At 35.4% G+C, this 19,717-nt stretch overlaps 1 protein-coding gene across 1 annotated transcript in view; it reads left to right on the top strand.

The window, feature by feature from the left end:
- The window catches only part of Vrk2 (vaccinia related kinase 2), a 115,641-nt gene that overhangs the window by 62,217 nt on the left and 33,707 nt on the right, over positions 1-19,717 (top strand). The window contains exon 7 of the mRNA XM_004636188.2: positions 10,666-10,798. Coding sequence (XP_004636245.1) covers positions 10,666-10,798 — 133 coding nt within the window. The remainder of the gene's footprint in view (positions 1-10,665; positions 10,799-19,717) is intronic.

Raw genomic sequence — 19,717 nt, 5'->3', positions numbered from 1 at the left:
AAAACAATAAATAAAAATAATAAAATGATAAAACCATGATAGAAGCTAGATTTAGGGAGTGTTCCTGACTTGTATTGTTTGCATGTGTCATATTTTTCTATTAAATGCATCTTCCCTATCATCTACCTAACAATGTTGTAAACAAATATAGTAAATACCAAGCACCACATGGCAGAGGCAGTGCAGAAGAGGTCTCTGGGATCCATGTGCAGGGAATAAAATAGCTTTGTTCCTTGTACTCATAGAGGAATGAGATGGTTACTATGTTCAGAAAAAGTACATGATAAGAAAATCATTCAAGGTGCAGATAGCTATTTAAATGCTATATTCCCATAACTAGTCTTACTACAATGCAAATAATCATCTCCTACTCAATTTTGGTCTAAATCTTGAGTTCCACAAGAAAAGCTGGGGGTATTGTATGCATTTATAGTTAAAGTAGAAAATATTAACTTTATTTTACAGAAAGAATATGACAAAACTTGAAGCCAAATTTCATCCTAGAGGTTGGGTAACTTTTCTGTGAAGAGTTAGCTGGGAAGTAATGTAGGCTGCTTCTATGAACTCTGGGCCAGATATGGGTCTTCATAACTTCCTGTCCTCCCTTACCCTCTTCTTCCATCCTCTGTCCTTCCCTTTCTCTCTTCTTCCATCCTCCTTTCTGGTCCTCTTTCTCTTTCTTCCTTCTCTAATCTTATAGTGACTAAAAAGTATTCTTACCTTTAAAGTGTACAAAAATAAGACCTAGACTGTGATTCCCTTCTATAAATTGAATTCTGTTTATACTTATTTTTAATGTCACTATGACTTCAGAGATTTATAGAATCCTAAGTATTATATTAGGAGGGGGAGGGGATAGAATTTGCTAGTCATAATGGCTGGCATCGGGAGCCAGCTTCTGCCTTTCCTATTTTTGTTACTTGTGAAAGCGAAAGTAAATTTAACCACTTTAGTGGTTAGAGTGCTTTGCTTCTTTATATGTAAAATGAGAACGATGTTAACTGGCTGGATATAATTGTTTAGATTTTATTTTTTATGAAAGCTACTTTGCACAGCAAACATTATGCAGTAGAATCTCAACAAATGTTACTTAGTTTACTCCATTTTGAAAGTATTTAAAGCATTTTATTAGTATATGTTTGTGATACATAGTAATTACATTTGTTTTAGGGAATTGGCTCATGTATATACCATATCTTTATCATTTTTATATCTTCCTTCTCTATATTACCCTCTCTCCCTTTCCTAAAGGCCTTTCCCCATCTACAAAACATCTACCTCCTTATATCCTCCTATTCTGTTTTATTTTGCTTTTTATTTATATTTTAAATTTCTTATATACAAGAAACAGACAATATTTAACCATGTCTGATTTGTTTCATTTTACATTATAGTCTCAAAATCTAGCTGTTTTCCTACCAATGACTCATTTATTTTCTTTATGACTGAGTAATACTCCATGTACAACACATTTTCATTTCATTTGTTGATTCTTGGTTTACAGGGGCTTAATATTTTTCAATTATATATTCTAAATTGTAGTATTCTATAAAAATAGTAGCTATCTAAAAAAAAATCTTTCCCATTCTGTAAGCTGTCTCTTCACTCTGTTTGCTATATAGAATCTTTATTTATTTATTTATTTTTATGTACTTGGTACAGGATTTCACTATGCAGCTCAGATTTATAGTGATCCTCCTGTTTTCAGCCTCCCCACTGGCTGGGATTACAGAAGTGTGCCACCCCACCCAGACTCAGCCAGCGGCAGTGCCAGTGCAGCTTGTGGTGCTGGGAATCGAACCCCAGTCCCTGAGCTTGCCTAAGCAGGCGCTTAGTCTGCTGAGCTATTTTGCCAGCCTTGGATCTTTTCAATTCAATAAAGCTTGTCAAATTTTGGAATTATTTTTTGTGTAATTGAGGTTCTGTTCAGGAAGTTTTTGTTTATATATTATCAAGTGCTTTATCTATTTTCCAGAAGATTCAGTATTTCTTTTATATATGTAGGTCTTTGATCTATTTTGATTTGGTTTTAGTGCAGGGTGAGAGATAGTGACCTAAAATGATTCTTCTGCATATAGAAAACCTGTTTCTCCAGAAGCATTTGTTAAAGAGGTGATCTTTTCTGGGGCATGTTAGCCCCTTCTCAAAGATCAGGTGGCTAGAGGCACTGATGGCTTTCTCTGGTCTTCTATTTGCCCACATTTCTAGTTTTGTACCAGTACCATGGTGTTTTTATTACTATAGCTTTGTAATATAACTAGAAATTTAAGATTGTAGTGTAATTGACTTAAAGTATTGAGTGGTGTATTGACCAGGGGTGGTAAGAGTGGACACCCTTGTCTTGTTGATCATGTAGAATGCGTTCATTCAGTTTTTCCCTATTTAGTATGATGTTAGCAATGTGTTTGTCATAATGGTTTTTATCAGTTTGAGGTAAGGTCATTCTATACGTAATAGCATCAGGGCTTTTATCTTAAATGAATGTTGGATTTTGTCAGTCTTTTTAGCACCTTTGTGATGATTTTTATCCTAACTTGTATTTATATGGTATATTACATTTATTAATTTAATATACCATTCTTACATACCTGAGGTAGAGGTGACTCAGGCATGATATACAATCTTTTTTTTTTTTTTTCCCCGTTTGGTGGTACCAGGGATTGAACTCAGGACCTTGCACTTGCCGGGCAAGCACTTATTCCACTGAGCTATCTCTCCAGCCCTTGTACTGAGCTATCTCCCCGGCCCCTATACAGTCATTTTAATGCTCAGCTGTATTTGGTTTGCAAATATCATGTTAGGGATTTTTTTATGGCATCTATGTTTATTAAGGAAAGTTTTCTTTATTTCTCAAGTCCTTGTTTATTTTTTGTTGAGGTTATGCTAACTTCAAGGAATTACTAAAGAAAAAAAAAAAGAATTGCTTTGGCAATATCTCGTTCTTTTCAATTTCATGGAAGAGGTTGAGGAATATTGGTGTTAGTTTTTACCTGATGTTCTGGTGCAATTTAGTGGTGAACCCAATGGGTCCTGGGATTTTTTTCAGTGGGTAGAGTTTTATTACTGTCTTTATTTCATTGCTATTTATTGGACTGTTCATTTTAACAAATGTTATCTTGGTTCAGTTTTGATAATTCATATATTTCTAAGAATTTATTTCTTCTAGATTTTTCAATAAATTGGAATATTGATTTTCAAAATAGTGTTTATAATCTTCTAGATTTCTTGAGTGTGCTTTGTGACTTCACTTTGTCATTTCTAGCAGCATTGTTGAGTCTTTGATTCTTTTCATATACTTGGCTCAAGCTTATCACTCAAGCTTTTTTTTTTTTTTTTCAAAGAACCAACTCTTAGATTCATTAAATGATTGGGGCTTCTTAAGTGTCAATTTCATTACTTTTGCTCAATATTTATAATTTGTTTCTTTTTATAGGTTTCAGATTTATATTTGATTTGTGTTTTTAGGTCCATGTGGAGAATCATTAGGTTGTTTTGGGTTGCTGTATATTTTTATACTGTAAGCATTTACACTATAAACTCCACTCTTAAAACTGCTTTCATTTTGTCCCATAGATTTTGTGTTGTGCTCCCATTATTTTTTTTAATGTATTTAGGACGGGGTCTACAAGGTCTACAGGGTGTTCAGGGTGTACAGGTTGTTCAGGGCCTCACTACTAGATCAGACTCAAGTGATCCTCCTGTTTACAGTCTTCGAAGCACTGGGATTACAGGTGCACACCACCATGCCCAGTCTCAATTGCTGTTTTAGCATGCCCAGGGGTAGGGCCAGCAGGGCATGCTGGGGTTCTGGCCCCTGCATCTGCCTAAGCAGGCAGTTAATCTGCTGAGCTATTTGGCTGGCCCTCATTATCTTTTTTAGGAAGTTTTTAATTTCTTTGTAACTTCTTCCATGACTTATTGATTATTCAGTAAGTGAATATTATTTAATCATCTAATTAAATAATTATTATTTAATCTTTATGTGTTTCTGTAGTTTCTGTGGTTTCCTTTGCTGTTGAGTCTAGTTACTTTTCATTATGATTGGATAGAATGCATGATATTATTTCATATTTACTTAAATTTTATTCCTGAGATACAGTCTATTTTGGAGAAAAATTTGTGTGCTGCTAAGAAAAAGGTATATGCTGCTGTTGGAGAAAAGCCTGTAGATACTTATTAAATCCATTTGTTTGATGTTATTTTCCATCTCTGCTGTTTCTTTGTTGATTTTTGCTTGTTCTATCTGTTTGTGAGAGTGGTGTATTTAAATCTCTACCTATGACTGCTTTTTTTTTTTTTTTTTTTTTTTTTCTGTATTTTAGAGAAGGATCTACAAGGTGTTTGGGGTCCCGCTACTGATCAGATTGGTAATGATCCGCCTGTTCACAGCCTCCCAAGAGCTAGTATTACAGGCGTGCACCACTGTGCCCAGAGTCAATTGTTGTCTCAGCGTGCCCCCAGGGGCGGGGCCGACTTGGCAGGCCCTGTGTGACTGCATTTGTATTGGTGTTTATTTGTTCTTTCATGTCAAGGAATTTTTGTTTAATGAAATTGAATGATGTATATATTTAGGATTGCTATCTCTGCCTGACCAGTTATCCTACTTCCCAGTACAGTGCTACCTCAGTTCATAAACTTAATTTTTTCCACAAATCTGAGAAAGATGGCCTATTCATGTTCATTAGTTGATGTAGAGTTCATAAATAGAAGCAGAATTTTGCCAAACACTTCTGTTTGTGAGCAAAATTGTTCATGAAAAGAAGTATTCATGAACCAAGATATTATTGTATATACTTTCTTTTCTTTTTTTCCCATTTTGACTTGAAGTGCATTTTGTTTGAAATTTAGCTACTCCTGCTTTTGGAGTAAATTTAGCTTCTCCTACTCCTGCTTATTGAATTGCATGGAGTATGCATTCCCCCAATGAATATATTCGTTATGTATTGCAAATGTGTTCTAGTACAAAAGTTAAGACAGTTATTGCACACACATAAAACAAGAAACAATGTGCTTGAAGTCATGGGCATAGGCAAGGACTTTCTGAATGGAAGCCCAATGGCACAAAAAATACTGAGAATCAGCAGAAGGGAGCATATCAAATTAAAATGCTTCTGCATAGCAAAGAAAACATCCCATAGAGTAAAGAGACAACATAAAACATGGGATTAAAAAATTGCCAGATATTTCTTGGACAGAAGACTGACATCTAGTATTCTATATATAAAGAAAAATAGCAAAAAAAAAAAAAATTAGACTCCCCTGAATAAAAGACCCAATCAAAAAATGAACCACTGAAATGCATATATATCTCTCAGAAGACGTGCAGATGGCCAATAAACATATGAACATGTTTAACATCGCTGACTGTTAGAGAAATGCAGATTAAAACTATGTTGTGATATCATCAAGAGAAAGAAACATGGAAGGAGAGGAGATACTGTCTTCATCCAGAAGGAATGGCTGTCATCAAAAAAGATCTAATAATAAATGTTGGTGAGGATGTGGGGAAAAGAAACTCTTCTACATTGTTGGTGGGAATGTAGACTACTGCAACCACTATGGAAATCAGTGTGGAGAATCCTCCAAAATCTAAATAGAGAAATTCTACTTCACCAACTAAATCCCCTAAGTATCTTCCCAAATGAGTTAAAACCATCATATCACAGGGATACATACTCATGTGTTAATAGCACCACAATTTATAACAACTAGATGTTGGAAACAACATATATGAACATCGTTAGATGAACAGATAAGGAAAATGTGGTGTTCTACATAATGGAATACTGTGCTGCCATAAGGAAACATGAGTGTAAGCCATTAACACAGAAGTGGATAATACAAACACACAAGCTCAAATATCACATTCTGTTATATGAGAAAAAACACAAATAGGAAGTAACATGTTCAAATAGTTTACCTAAGGGGCTGGGGAGATGGCTCAGTAGAATATGAACAAGGGCTTCAGTTCAATCCCCAGTTCTGGAAAAAAAAAAAAAAGTTTACTAAATTACCTGTCCTGCTGTATCAAAAATATTTTAATATATATGCAAATTCATTTATAGGACTAGTTTATTCATTAAATATAAGGTTGTGTGCTGTTGTCTGTTTCTTTGTAAGAGAATGTTTTGAATCAGTAACTACTTGAAGATAATGACACACAATGTATCAATTGTTACTCCTATTTTGTTATGAAAATTTTTTCATAAAATTTTTGAAAAATCAGGCTAGTTTATATAACACATAGAGACCTCTGAAGTGAGCATTTGCGACTTACATGAAATATTTTATAAACAATAGACTATTTATACATACCTACATATACACAAAGGCCTGTCACTCAAAAAAGTCCAATGAGAAAAAGAAAGCACAGACCCACAGATTAAAAATTAAATTTTTAAGTAATTACAACCAGTGTGCTGTGCTAGGGAAGTCTTGGCATTCTCAGAATGTTTGGGGTCACCTGCGCTCCTTCCACTGACAGGGAGCACCCCCTGGATGACCTATAGAGGTTCCGCGGCCGGCTCAGTTGTTTGCACTGCCCAGTTCACCACTCTTAGCTTGCCAAAGCACTCCTTGTGCAGTTAAATCTCAGTTCTGTCCAGCCTTTCTCTGGCCTTCCCCTTCCCCTGCTGATTTGGCAGGAGGCAGTTATCCCAGCTGTGCACAGCATTTGGGGCAGGTGGCTTTTCTCACCAGCCCCCTTGCATTCCCAGGCCAGTGCAGCATTTGTCATTGCTAGGTTTCATTCTGACTTGAGATTTAACTGGTTTCTGGCAAATATTAAGAAACAGTCTCCATGGGCACTGATTTGGGTTGTTTTTTCCACCCCATGATCTCGACATCTCAGTTGTACAGCTTCACCAGAAGTCTCTTTCTAGTCTACCAGTTGAGTGACATTTAGGCACTGGCAGAAGAGAATCCTAGGTGGAATTCAGTAGCATCTGAGGGAGTACAGGAGAAGCTCACATGAGCACAGAGCTCTTTGAGGTCTTTGAGTTTTGGGTGGGTGGTGGGAGAGTGCCTGGTACGGTGCTAAGCAATGCCTTTTCCTGATCCCTGACTCCAACCTGTCATAGCCAAGTACCTGTGCATTTGCCACCACAAAGCTTGCTCGTGGCCTGGCCCCTGATCAAGACTGTCCTTTGTTCCTCTTCATCTCTAGGTCTCAGACTCATTGGTCCTACTTAGTCACTGCTCTCTGGCTAATTTTCTGTCTTTGGCTGTCCTTCATCCCTTGATTTGAGGCCTTCCCTTGGAAATCCTCCCTCCCTGGGCCTCCTCTTCATGGGAGTAGAGTTAGGCCAGTGAGCTGCCAGTCTGGACACTGATTAGTCTGGCGGGTACTGCCACACAGCTTCCTTCAAAGGGATTTGAACTTTTTCCCAAGATGACATGTTCATGGGCTGCAGGAGTGTTGGGAGTGAGAGGTGGCCTTGCTTTTCATTTGAGACACTCCTCTTAGTGGATTTTACCTGACAGGTGTCCCCTGCAAGTTGCCTTTCCGTTGAGTGTTTGGGTACCGTGATGCACCTGAGTTTCTGCATATTGGCGAATGCCCTCTGCATGTCTCGTGAGTGCTACTGCCTCTGGCTTGCCCTGATGCTTCTGAGCTTCCTCTCTCTTATTTGAAGAACATTCCCCAGCCTCTTTTCCCCTTCCTGTTAGCCAAGTTAGCCTCTTAAAAGTTTTAGTTTGATCTAATTTGTGTCAAATTAGTTTTTCAGCATTTTGGTTGCTTGGAACAGATTCCTGACTTGTCTTGGCCGCTCTTACCTCAAGTCTGACTCACCAGAGGCAGTCAGTCCTCAATACCTTCAGTAAAGTCCCATAATCCGTATTTCAAAGAATGTTGATAGGTGCAACATTTTCATGACTATAGAGGATTTTCCTGTTTAGTTATAGAAGTGATGGGAATATAAGTATTTTGCAACTGTGCTAAGCTAGTTGACAAAAACTTAAACTAGTCCATGAAAAAAGGTATGTATGAGTATAGGGATGGGGAGGGAGAATTGTTCATTTTGCTAAAGGAATCTTACCTTTATATTTATATTTTTTTGGGTAACCTCTCATCATTATTTGAATCCTATGTGTTAAGACCATCAACTGCAGTTCTGGTGGGTTGGGTAACCCTTAGCATTGTTGATTTATGAACAGTTTCTTACAGTGCATGGTCCTGGAAGCTGCAAGCCTATACATTTTAAATCACTTTTAGGTCTGAAATGTTCTTTGACTAAAAATATGGGCTAATGTGTGTCTTGTTTACAGCATTGTTAGCTAGCTTTTCTATTAAATATAAATTGCACTGCCCTTCAGATTTGAGCAGCCTGACGCGCCCTGAGCTCCAGAGCTCAATGATGATGTGAGTCTTAAGGTTTCTATCAGCTCGACTGAACTTCAAGACTATAATCTCTTGATCTCCCCTTCTCAGAGCATTTACTTAAAACAACAAGCAAATTGGAAATTTTACAATCCTTCTTTGTTCACCAGAAAAACAGATTTTCTTCTAGTTTCTTACCAGTTTTAGAACACACTTCTGTCTTTGATTTGGACCCAGATATCTTCCCGAGGCAGTTTCTCTTAGATAGTAGCTGAAGGCAAAGTGTGTAAGTCCTAGCTGTCACTGGCTCCTGACTCTAACTACACAAATCACAGAACCTCATCATCAAGCTTCAGTTTCCATCTGAAAAAAAAATACAGATAAGCATATCTCCTACAGGACGATGGTGAGGGTCATCAGAGCAGTGAATACAAAGTGCTGCGCACCACCCAAATCATAGTATTTGTTACTTCTTCAAATTTTTTTTGTACCAGGAATTGAACTCATGACATGAAAAGCATCTTGATAGTCCTTCCCTTAAAGTAGTAAATTTTTGTGCTGTATGATTGTTTCCTATACTGTCACTGTGTACGCTTGCAGGTATCTATTTTGCAAAGTGAAGTCTGTTCGTGAAGACCAGAATGCATCAGGAACAGTGAAGACAAGCAGCTCGTTATACGTCAGTGCCTGAAGTGTGTAGTTATTTAGGGCAGAAAGATCAGTTACTTCTGAGGTAACGCTGAGGAACACCATCTGTAGGAGAGGAGCAAACTCACTGTTTTCAGACGGTCTAGCAAGTTATGTTCTCCACAAATGAAGAAAGCTCTGTGCCTTTTATGTTTGAATTTCAAAATATCTTCTGCTTAGGCTTTCATAGAAAACTCAAAGCTAATATCCAAATTCTAAGTTTGCTTTTAATAGAGACTCTATTTTAAAGTGCATAATACTTTATTTTCTTGAAGTTACATTTTAAAGCATTGCCTAAATTCTTACATTTTAAAGAACTATACATGAAGCAACACACACACACACACATATCTGAAACTTTTGTGTGAGAATGAAGAGGGATATAGTAGTATGTATTTGGCAACTACAGTACTATTTTCTGACTCTGTATCATAAAAATTTCTAGTCAAAATATTTCTCCATTCAGTGTTTGCTATACCCATAAAATTACTGTGCCTGCCTTCTCTCTCTCTCTCTCTCTCTCTCTCTTTCTCTCTCTCTCTGTCTCTGTCTCTTCTGTCTCTCTCCCCCAACTACCAAAAGAAATCTGAGAAAAAAAAATGACTTGAATTACTATCTGATGTTTAGCAATCTATTCCTGTTTGGAGATCCTGCTTGCAATTCTGATTTACAAAGATAACAGTGAAGATATGTATCAGTCTGAAAAGCCAGAATTCTTGCATTGGTAGTCTATTCTTAAATATTGATAAAATGGTGGGGGATTTTCATTTGTTTTCAGGTTTGTTATTTTTTTATTTTTATAATTTTCTTTTATTTTGAAGAATAAATACAAGATCAAGAAAAACAAAGCAAAGACAGAAATGGTAACAAATGACAATACATATGTTGTAGTTTTTAAAAACTAGCTGATTAACAGTGATTGAACAGGCCTGGGAGATAGCTCAGTAGAATAAACGCCTGCCCAGCAAGTTCAGGGTCCTGATTCAATCCCTGGTACCACAAAAAAACAACAACAGTGATTGATCTATTATCTATTTTTATCATCAAATCTGTTGCTCAGATTAACAGATATAGTTATGCAAGATGGGTCGTATGATTGAATATTACCACATGCTTCCAATAAGTCTTAAATTTTGTCTCATTTTTATTACCTTTTTTAAAAAAATTAAAGAGAGTATAGAATAATTGATATGACATTAGAAACGGAACACAGTTGTTTTTGTACTTCTTATTAAGGGCGACTTATAACACTAGGTTCGTATTTTTATATATCTTTTTTCCCATCCCTGCTTGAAAAAATGTTGTGTTTCAGGGAGGGGTTACAAAAAAAAGGCAAAACCCATAAGTTATGTGAGTGCAGATAAAAAGACATACTGAGGTTTATGATGTCTAGCTACCCCACCTGGAGAGAAAGAATTTAGGAGTAAAATTTTTTAAAAAGTAAAAATCTGAGTCAACACAAATAATATATGCTTATGATGAATTAAGGATTAAGTTAGTATTATGGCCCCCAGTTGTATATATTTTATCCTAAGATACAATTTGGTTTAATGAAATACAGATCTGAGGCTGTTAACATCAATTTCTTAGGCTTAATTATAAAGGTTATATTTTCAGGGAACAAAGACATTACTCATTGGCCTGTTCCTGTCTTCTAGGTTTATCTTGCAGATTATGGACTTTCCTACAGATATTGTCCCAATGGGAACCACAAACAGTATCAGGAAAATCCTAGAAAAGGCCATAATGGGACAATAGAGTTTACTAGCTTGGATGCCCACAAGGGAGTAGGTGAGTGTTTTCCTTCTTTTTCTCATTTTTGTTTCAGAAAAATGATTAGAGTCAAGAATAATAAAGCTGTATGCAATGACCTTTGTATGTAGTCAGTTTGCAGAGTGAGAACAGTGGAAAGATTTTTATGAAAAGTAGTGAATTCCTGTTACACCAATGAATATTTCTTCTCATAGTGGACCAAGACATGGATTCTGACAAGTAAGGAAGGAACAGGAGGTGAAGTAAATAAACCTGATGTTCACCCATAAAAATCACTAGTTTGTATAAGTTAATGTGGGAGGTCACTGCTGCATTTTCATGCCATTGTGGATATCACAGATTGATAAAGATGCACGTGTGGACTGATTTTCATTGTGCCCTGCTCTGAGCTGTAGAAGACAGCATCTCTCAACAATCAGGATATCTCTTCTGAAAGTATAAAGCGTTAACTTGTGGAAATCTTTTCTAGTCACCTTTCATATATCTTACTTATTTAAACTCACTTTGATGGTATTGGAAACACATTTGCAGGTAAATTACATACATAGTCCTTTTATTGGATATTGATTGTACTGCCTTGCATTCCAAGGCAGACTTAATTCAACAATTCCCTAATTAGTTAAAGTCATAACCTATGTCTTGTATTCATTTACCATTAATTAAACCTTAGCTGTTTATTACTCTGCAGTCCAAATCCAATAGCCGACCCAGGAAGCCATGGAAAAGGAAGGAGAAGGTCAATATTGAAAATATATGGTGCTGAGTCCCAGTGATGGTTGCTTTGTTCACAATCAATATGGTCAATGCAACTGTACTTTCTTAGTTGCTCTGTCAGCAAGACGAAAAGTCAATTCTAATGTTATGCTAGTGAAAAGAGGTGATTATTGAAAAACTTTGGTTTTCAAAATTATATTCTTTGTTAACTTCATTTATAAAAGTATTTTAAAACATGCCAAATCAAACAAACGATTTTTAAACAGCTTTGAAAAGACTATATTGTTACTAAAAGGAAATGAGTGCACATGCTAGTGGTTGCAGAGTTGTTACCTGTCCTGAACTGATACTTTGTAACAAGTCTTAGTTTGGCACAAACAGCTGTGTGCTATTGCCTTTTCTATTAAAAGGACCAGTGACCATGTAATGTAGAGGGTCTTGGTCATTTTCCAGAGCAATTAAAACCCATGCTAGTTTAAGGTAGGTCGATGAAAAAGTGCAGTAAGTGTGTCACTTACATACTTTCCTGTCAGGAGGACTTTTAGGTTATGTTTTTCTGAAATGGAAATTAGCCTTTACACTCCAGAAGAGAGTAAAAGAAATCGCTACATTTATGTCAAGTAGTTTTGGTGGAAAAGTAGTGATCACTCAAAAACTGAACAGAGTTGTTACTTTTTCACCACTAACCTTGTAAATAAATCAGTGAACATTTAAATATAAAATAGGTTGTAACTTTGATTAAATTAAGATGTGGAATAAATGAGTACACTGTAATCCCAGCACTTTGATAGACTGAGGCAGGAAGATCACAAGTTTAAGCCCAGCCTGGGCAATTTAGTAAGACCCTATCTCAAAAAAGAAAACAAATACCTTTAAAGAGCTGAGCAGGAAGGCCCTAGGTTCTGTCCTCAGTGCCACAAAGGTCAAAACCACAAAAAAGTACAGCAGAGTCCAAGTGCCCATTGATCATGCTTTTCTTTTTTTAACTTTTCACTCTGAAAGCATTTTGTCATATTTATTTCTATAATATCTGATAGAAATTTGGGAAACTGGAAGGTAATTTTTATGTAGTGTTGTAATTGGAAATTCATCATGCCAGTCCTTTAGTACTGGCTAATCTTTGCTAGTAATGATCCTACTTAAGGTTATTTAAATTGGTAGCTCTAATGTTGATTCATTTTGGTCCTGGATATTTAAATAGCTAAGAAGCTTTTGTGATTTTAGAGGGGAAGAAAGGTAGTATGTACTATTTTGGCTAAAGTTTGGGTAGTTGTGATTCTATAAATGCTGTTCAGTTATTCCATGGGTTAGATTTTCCATTGTGCTGCCTTCATAAAAGAACACTGTTTAATCTGTATTCATTAAATATTTTTCTCCCTTAAGTCATAATACATGTTGATGAATCAGATAGATTTCACCACTCTCGATCTTTGGGGGAAAGACTGAACTCAGAATGATTATAGAAAAATATTATATCACTGAAGGGGATTCTCAGGGAAAGACCTACAGTAAATCGTTTTGGTATTTGGTGGAAAGTCTTATGCTAGAGTGGATATTCATTTTTATCATAGGTTGCCCAGGATTCAATAAAGTAGTATGTTTTCTTAATGAATTTTAAGTGTCATCTACTTTAAACTGTTGGGTATATCTGTATCTTCAGGTAGATATAGATACACATACATATATGCACGTGCATACACATATATACATTTGTATGTAAACCTGCATACACATATTTGCTAAAATTTTAATATGCTAATTTAGTCTCACATATAAAATGAAAGATTAGATATTCTCAAATATTTGAATGCTGTTCATTCCTAATGTTCTGCATTTGATCTTCCAAAATAAAATATTTCAGTTTGATATTTTATTAGAAATGAAATAATCACTTAGCCATATCTAGAAACCAGAATAAACAGGGCCATAAATCTGTAGATAAATGCAAAAGGTCAGATTCATAAATATTCATATATCTACTTTTAGTACAATCACTATATAACTTAGTCTCAGAAAAAAAATGTTCTGTATCATTCCAACTATGAGATCAGAGAAATAATGATGGAAGTATTGAAAAAGAGCATTAGAAGCAAAAAATAAAGAAAAGCCATCAGTATGGAGTAGAGCTTCTAATTGCCAAAGCATTTGGCACACATATTTTTGTGTGGTTGGACAAGGGAATTGGTTATGATTTAGTGTAAAACTGACCTCTGAGCCACCCAAAAGAGCATATGAATTGAGCAGACTGTTGAGTCTTTGTTACTTTTTGTAGTAGTTACTCAGAAACTAAAGCTAAAGTTCTTTTTTCTTTTCCTTTGCTGAGTTATGTTTTTATAATGAAGGGAGAGTTACAACATGCTATTGAGTGGTCTCTCCTAAACTTTTCTAATTAAACTTCATGTAAAGGGAGGTTATTTGGGAGGAAAAGAAAGAAAACTCATTTGGTTTTTAGCTTGGGTTATTCAAACCAGGAAATATTCATAGAGATATATAGTGATGGATGGACAGCAGGACAGATGGAAAGGTAACTATTCTTGGAACTACCACATATCTATATATCTGCATGTTTTTTAAACAATGCAATAATTCTTCTAAACTAATTCTCTTGTGTAACCTAAAGGTATTTTTTAAATGGCTGAATTGCTCCATTTAGTATAAAAGTAGACTAATGTATATTGGACATATTTCTTTCATTAATTTTTTACTTTTCATAAAAACTAGCATATATAAACATTGACATATTTGTTCTTGTTCCATGATAATTAAAGAGAATTATATCTGTGTCAAACATACTATTTTAAAAATAGTTACATTCTTAGTAATGTTAAAATGCAATATTTGAATCAATGTGTGATATGGATTTTTGTAGATTTTTTCTACTCACTGAGGCATGCAGTCAATACCTAATTTCTCTGGAGATATACTGCATTTAACATATTGAGCTTTTTTAAATATTTCAAACCCAGGAATTGAGTGTATAATACCTGTTTTAATTTGACATCATTGATGACCATAAAATATGATATCTAAATTGCATTTTAAATGTTCATTTGTTTATGTAATGCATTCAATGTCAAGGAAAGAAATACATTATACACTTTTTCATTTTTGCCAATTGCTGCAATGTATGAAATCCGAGTCTGGTGGTTTTTTCTTTTTTGCATAGTTTCACTTCACTTTAGCACTCCAACTTTGAAAATATATGTGAAATAAAGTGAAAATGTATTTTCATGTTACTAAACTTGGAGAAATGAAATGACTTCCATAATAGTTATCTTCTCAAACAGTAATTCAAAAAAGGAGAACATTTTCTTCTACAATTAATAAAATATTGTTATGATGTATATTTCATTAGTAAGCAGAAAAATAGACAGTTTCTTCTTCAAGGTAAATTTAACTGTTATAAAATAGTCTGTGCTTAATGTATAGGCAGTAAAGACTATTGCTTCTATGTGGCATGTACCTTTTTTTTAAATATTAAGATAGAACTTTTATAGTCTTTTCCTGGATCTTGGCTTTTTAGTTGAACTGTTTACTATTATTATACAATGGCCAAATGTGTGCTATCTTCACTCTGTTAAATAACTTCTTTTTCTCTCTCTCTCTTTTTCATTTTACATACTTGGTACAGGCTCTCACTGCCTCCCCAGTGCTGGGTGTGCAGGCCTGTACCACCTCGTCCAGACTCCACCTCTGGCTTAGTGCTCCCCAGGGACAGGGCTGGCGTGGCCTGGGGGATAAATTACTTTTCTAATTTCCCAAAGTAGTGTTTCATGAAAGAGGTAGAACTTAGTGGTTTGGTTTTTGGTTTTTGTTTCCCCTTAGCACTAGAAACTCAAATGAGGGCCTCATACATGTGAGGCAAGGGCTATCTCACTGAACTACCTACATACATTTCCAACCCTCGGACTCAGCATTTAGAAGGTACCATTAAAATAAGAGAAATTTGGCTTTAATATTTTATTTGAAATATGATACATTGCAGTGTGCTTTCCAACTGTCTCTTTTGAAATTGCGATGAATGGTGGACATTATTATAGTTTCTAAGTCATATTTCCCAATTGACGAAAACCAAGTGACATAGGGTGCCAGTCAGGGGAAGAAAAAGATACCATCAAATTTGTTCTGAAGATATATACCTTGTTGGGTGAGCTTCTTACTCAGATTTTTCCAGCTTCGTAGTGCCATGTTGATCACATACACTCGCCGTTCAAGCATTGGTTGCTTGAGGCAATCCCTAGTTTTAATACTATTTGTGTATATAAGAAATAAGTAAGCAAAAAGTATTTTAGAAGATTAATCAGATCCATTTTGGGATTAATACCTAAACTTGTTATTTTTCATTCTCTGTGGTGAATTAGGCACAGTTAATTTTACTGCAGGTTTTCTTTAGAGTAAGGCCAGTTCTCTGAAATGACTTCTCTATTGTTCTCTTTTAGACTTACATGAGAACAATAGAGAGGTCATTTTAGAGAACTGGTCCTAAATGCACCATTTAACTCTGTATAAATATTTTAACTGAAGATCCTTCTATATCAGAATAAAGTAGGTTGAAAGAAATAGTGTCATAAGAGGGTGGTTGCACGAAAAATGTTGTCAAGGATGCATGCAAAATTTTGTCAATTTTGTCTCTGGATCTAATACTTGTTTCTTCGTTGTCAAAGCAAGAAAATTAAAATGACTGCTTCAGATACTTAATTATGAAATTAGTATAAATAATGTTGCTGAATAAGATTGAAACTAATGATGGATGCAAATAATTATTAGGTTGAATTTGGGCATTAGATGCTGTCTTGAACTTCACTGTTGAGCTCTGTCAGTTTTTTGCTTTGTGATATTGATCAAGTTAATTAACCTCTCTGAGCTTCTGTTTTCTTATTTGTCAATATGGTCAACAATAAATACACTGTTAAAATGATTAAATGAAATTATTTTAAAAAGCAGGTGGAATAACTGGCAGAGTAGCAGTTCTCTATAAATCATGTCAGTTGTTTGTATTTTAATTGTACATCCTAGTGTCAGCTATTTTGGAATCTGCTTTTGACTGAAATAGAATTGAAGTTCCCACTAGTGCCTTTTTTACTGTTATTCTTGGCAATACTTTATCATTTTGAAATGTAGAACAATCAAGACACCTCAGACTTTCAATGAAAAAAGTAGTTTACCTTGCTCATATTAGTAAGAGCAATAAAAAATTAGTAAATAACATTCTAATTTCAGAAAGGCTAGTGGAAGAATCTTATTAATGACAGTCTCACTACATTTCCAAACAATAGTAAGTAAATATTTGTATTGTTTAGGAAATATGATAAATGAAAACTTACTCTTAATGGTTATATAACTCATGTGAACTGAAAAAGTTACGTATTATAATAAGTAATGCAGATGTATGTATCAAAGAGAAAACAGCTGACAATGTATTGTCTGTCTAAATGAATGAAAATATAAGAAATATATTACTTGGTGCTTTTGAATTTTAAAACTAAGAAAACAATCATAGGGCTAGAAGTGGATCTTTGCTCTATAGATTTGTAGCACCTAGCTCTTTTCATTTATTGCTTTATTTAGAATATTTTTAAATGAGTTTGAAAATTGTATAATGAAAGAAACTATTTTCAAATTAAAAGTTTTTAAATTTAGGTTTTTTTCTATGCTGAGTATTGAACCCAGATTTTCATATAGGCTGCCAGTAGGCAAGCGTTCTACCCCTGAGCTGTTGCTTCTGCCCCCATCCCTTTTTCTTTTTACAGTCAGGTGTTAATTTTCCTTTTCATCTGTGATCAACTCCACATGTAAATGGTATGCACAGATTCTAATAGTCTTCTAGAATATTCTTTTAGGTGATCTAACAGATACTAGAATAACTGTTCTCTGTACAGTGGATGAAAAGCAGACATTGTCATGAATAGTCAAAGATTTTAACTTCTCTAAAACAAGTTGAATTTGTTTGTTTCTCTGGGAGAAATTTCACTCAGAAACATTCCTGCTTTTCTGTTACTCTTTAGTGACAAGAATGGGTGATGATTGGATATTCTTTTTCACATTACGTGTATTTCTATGAAACGGTGGAAATAGTAATAAAATGTTTACTTAGCCATAGTTATTAATGTATTTATGTGGTAAAAAAAGACTGGAAGATGTAATAATGTATTTTAATTAGATAGGACCAAACTATAATAGTGAAATAAAGTTAACCCATAGAGGGCTATTTAAATGAAGACCAGTTTATGAAAGATTGGCGTCAGAAAACTAAATGACTTGTCATTACTTACAGCTTCATATCAATTAATCCCTCAGTTGGGGGGTAGGGGAGGTGGCTCAGAAGGTTCATTCCATTTTAGTTCTGATTGTTGTTCCTCAAAGGGCCTCTTGCATGTAGCCCATGTCATCCAAACAGGTGCCAGAATATCAGTTTTTGCAAATGCAAATTTTTCAAGAAATTGCCATAATGGAAAAGGGCCTTGTGAACACATCTGTACAAATGGAACCATTCTGTTATTAATGGGAAATTTATTACTGAAGAAATCACTACAGAGCAGCATGGTAGAAATTGTACTTTTATTTTAATTCAAGAGCCAAGCCTTGCATTAGAACATTGTTGAAGTTGTGCAGAAAGTCAGTGGCACCCATGGGACGTTGGCATTCAACTAGATTGAAGGGCCTTTAATAATCCAATATACTAATAGCAGTTAAGAAAAAGTATATGTAAGAGCTAATCTTGTCATTTACTTTCATAATAATTTATGAATGGGAACCAAAAGTAGTTATGATATGCTGGCATCATTGTTCCAGTAGATGACTTTTTAAATGAGAAATTTAAGTTCACTCTGACTTTTCAGAGTTTATTTAATGAAAGAGAGTAAATTAGGATACCTGTTTACAGCAGGTTTATTTACCACATATTTCTCTTAGGAGATTATATACCCTACATAGATGAACATTCAAGTAATGGTAGAAATATAAGTATCAGCCTATTGTTTATATGAATTTGAAATGGTTATAAAAGTATTTTTAATGGCTATTTGCTACTGTTGTAATCATTTCAGTTATTTGTTAATAAGTATCCGTTTTATTTGACACTTTTCTTAGGCTTCATTGTTCATCTTTTGATTTAAAGCACTCAAGGGGCTGGGGATTTAACCTAGCAGTGCAGTGCCTGCCTGGCAAGCATAATGTCCTGAGTTCAGTTTCCAGCACCAAAACCAAAACAAACAAAAATACCCCAGATTGCCTTGATCCTTTTCTCACTGTAACACATAAAGAGCATACTAGTTATTTTCTCTTTTTGTGTATGGTACTGGGGGCTGAATCTAGGGGTGCTGTAGCATCAAGTGCATCCCTGTACATCCTGTTCTTTTTTTTTTTTTTGGACGGGATTTTACTGAGCTGCCAGGCTGACCTTGACATTATAATCCTCCTGCCTCAGTCTTCTCTGGATAACTGGGACTACTCGTGCAGGCCACTGCTTCGCCTCTACATAAACCTTTTGTATATTTAAAAATATATAAAGTTCTGAGAAATTAGCTGGTCGCACTTAATAGTTTGATAGAAATAGTATTTATGGGGACTTGAAAATGTTTTGGCTTCACAAAGCACCTCCACCCGCCCTGCACAGCCTCCCTCACTTCATATTTTCTACTCTGAGTATCAGACTAGAAATTTAGCTTGGTGCTGCTTTCATCTAAACATAGTGTTTGTAACAATTTAGAATTGTGCATCCAAAGCAGTTGACATTTTATTGTACTTTCATGTAATTGAAAAATCTTGACAAACCAGCTTTTAAAGATTGCACACTAGATGGCAGTTTCGCCATGTTCTTTGCACTTCAAGTGCTGCCACTCGCGAGTCGACAGGAAAGGCCATCAGTGTTTAGTCTGCGCTCAGAGGGTCTCTGCGTGGCCAGTGCAGCCCCCGTGGACCTCCTGGAACACATGTTAGCAATTTAGCTGCAGACATTTATTTCTTTGTTTTACTGCTTGGCTCTTTGAGAAAGTGTTGGTGCTGGGTTATGGGTTGTCTGGATCATGTCAGAGGCCACGGGGATCAAGTCTATGTGACAGGCCAGACTAAGGAAAGACGAAGGTGGAGGGGGCAAAGAGACTGGCCCTTCCTCTCAGCAGCAGTGGGTCGCTGCCTGTCTGTGAATGGGGCCAAGCGCCCGGTACTTGAAGTTTAACTCCAGCTGAACAAATAAAACACTTTGCCTGTTTGGCATTTTCATTT

The sequence above is a fragment of the Octodon degus genome, unplaced genomic scaffold, assembly GCF_000260255.1.
Source record: "Octodon degus isolate 3935 unplaced genomic scaffold, OctDeg1.0 scaffold00078, whole genome shotgun sequence".
Classification (NCBI taxonomy): Eukaryota; Metazoa; Chordata; class Mammalia; order Rodentia; family Octodontidae; genus Octodon; species Octodon degus.
The sequence above is the reverse complement of the archived record's forward strand: the minus strand, read 5'-3'. Positions and strand labels throughout refer to the sequence as shown.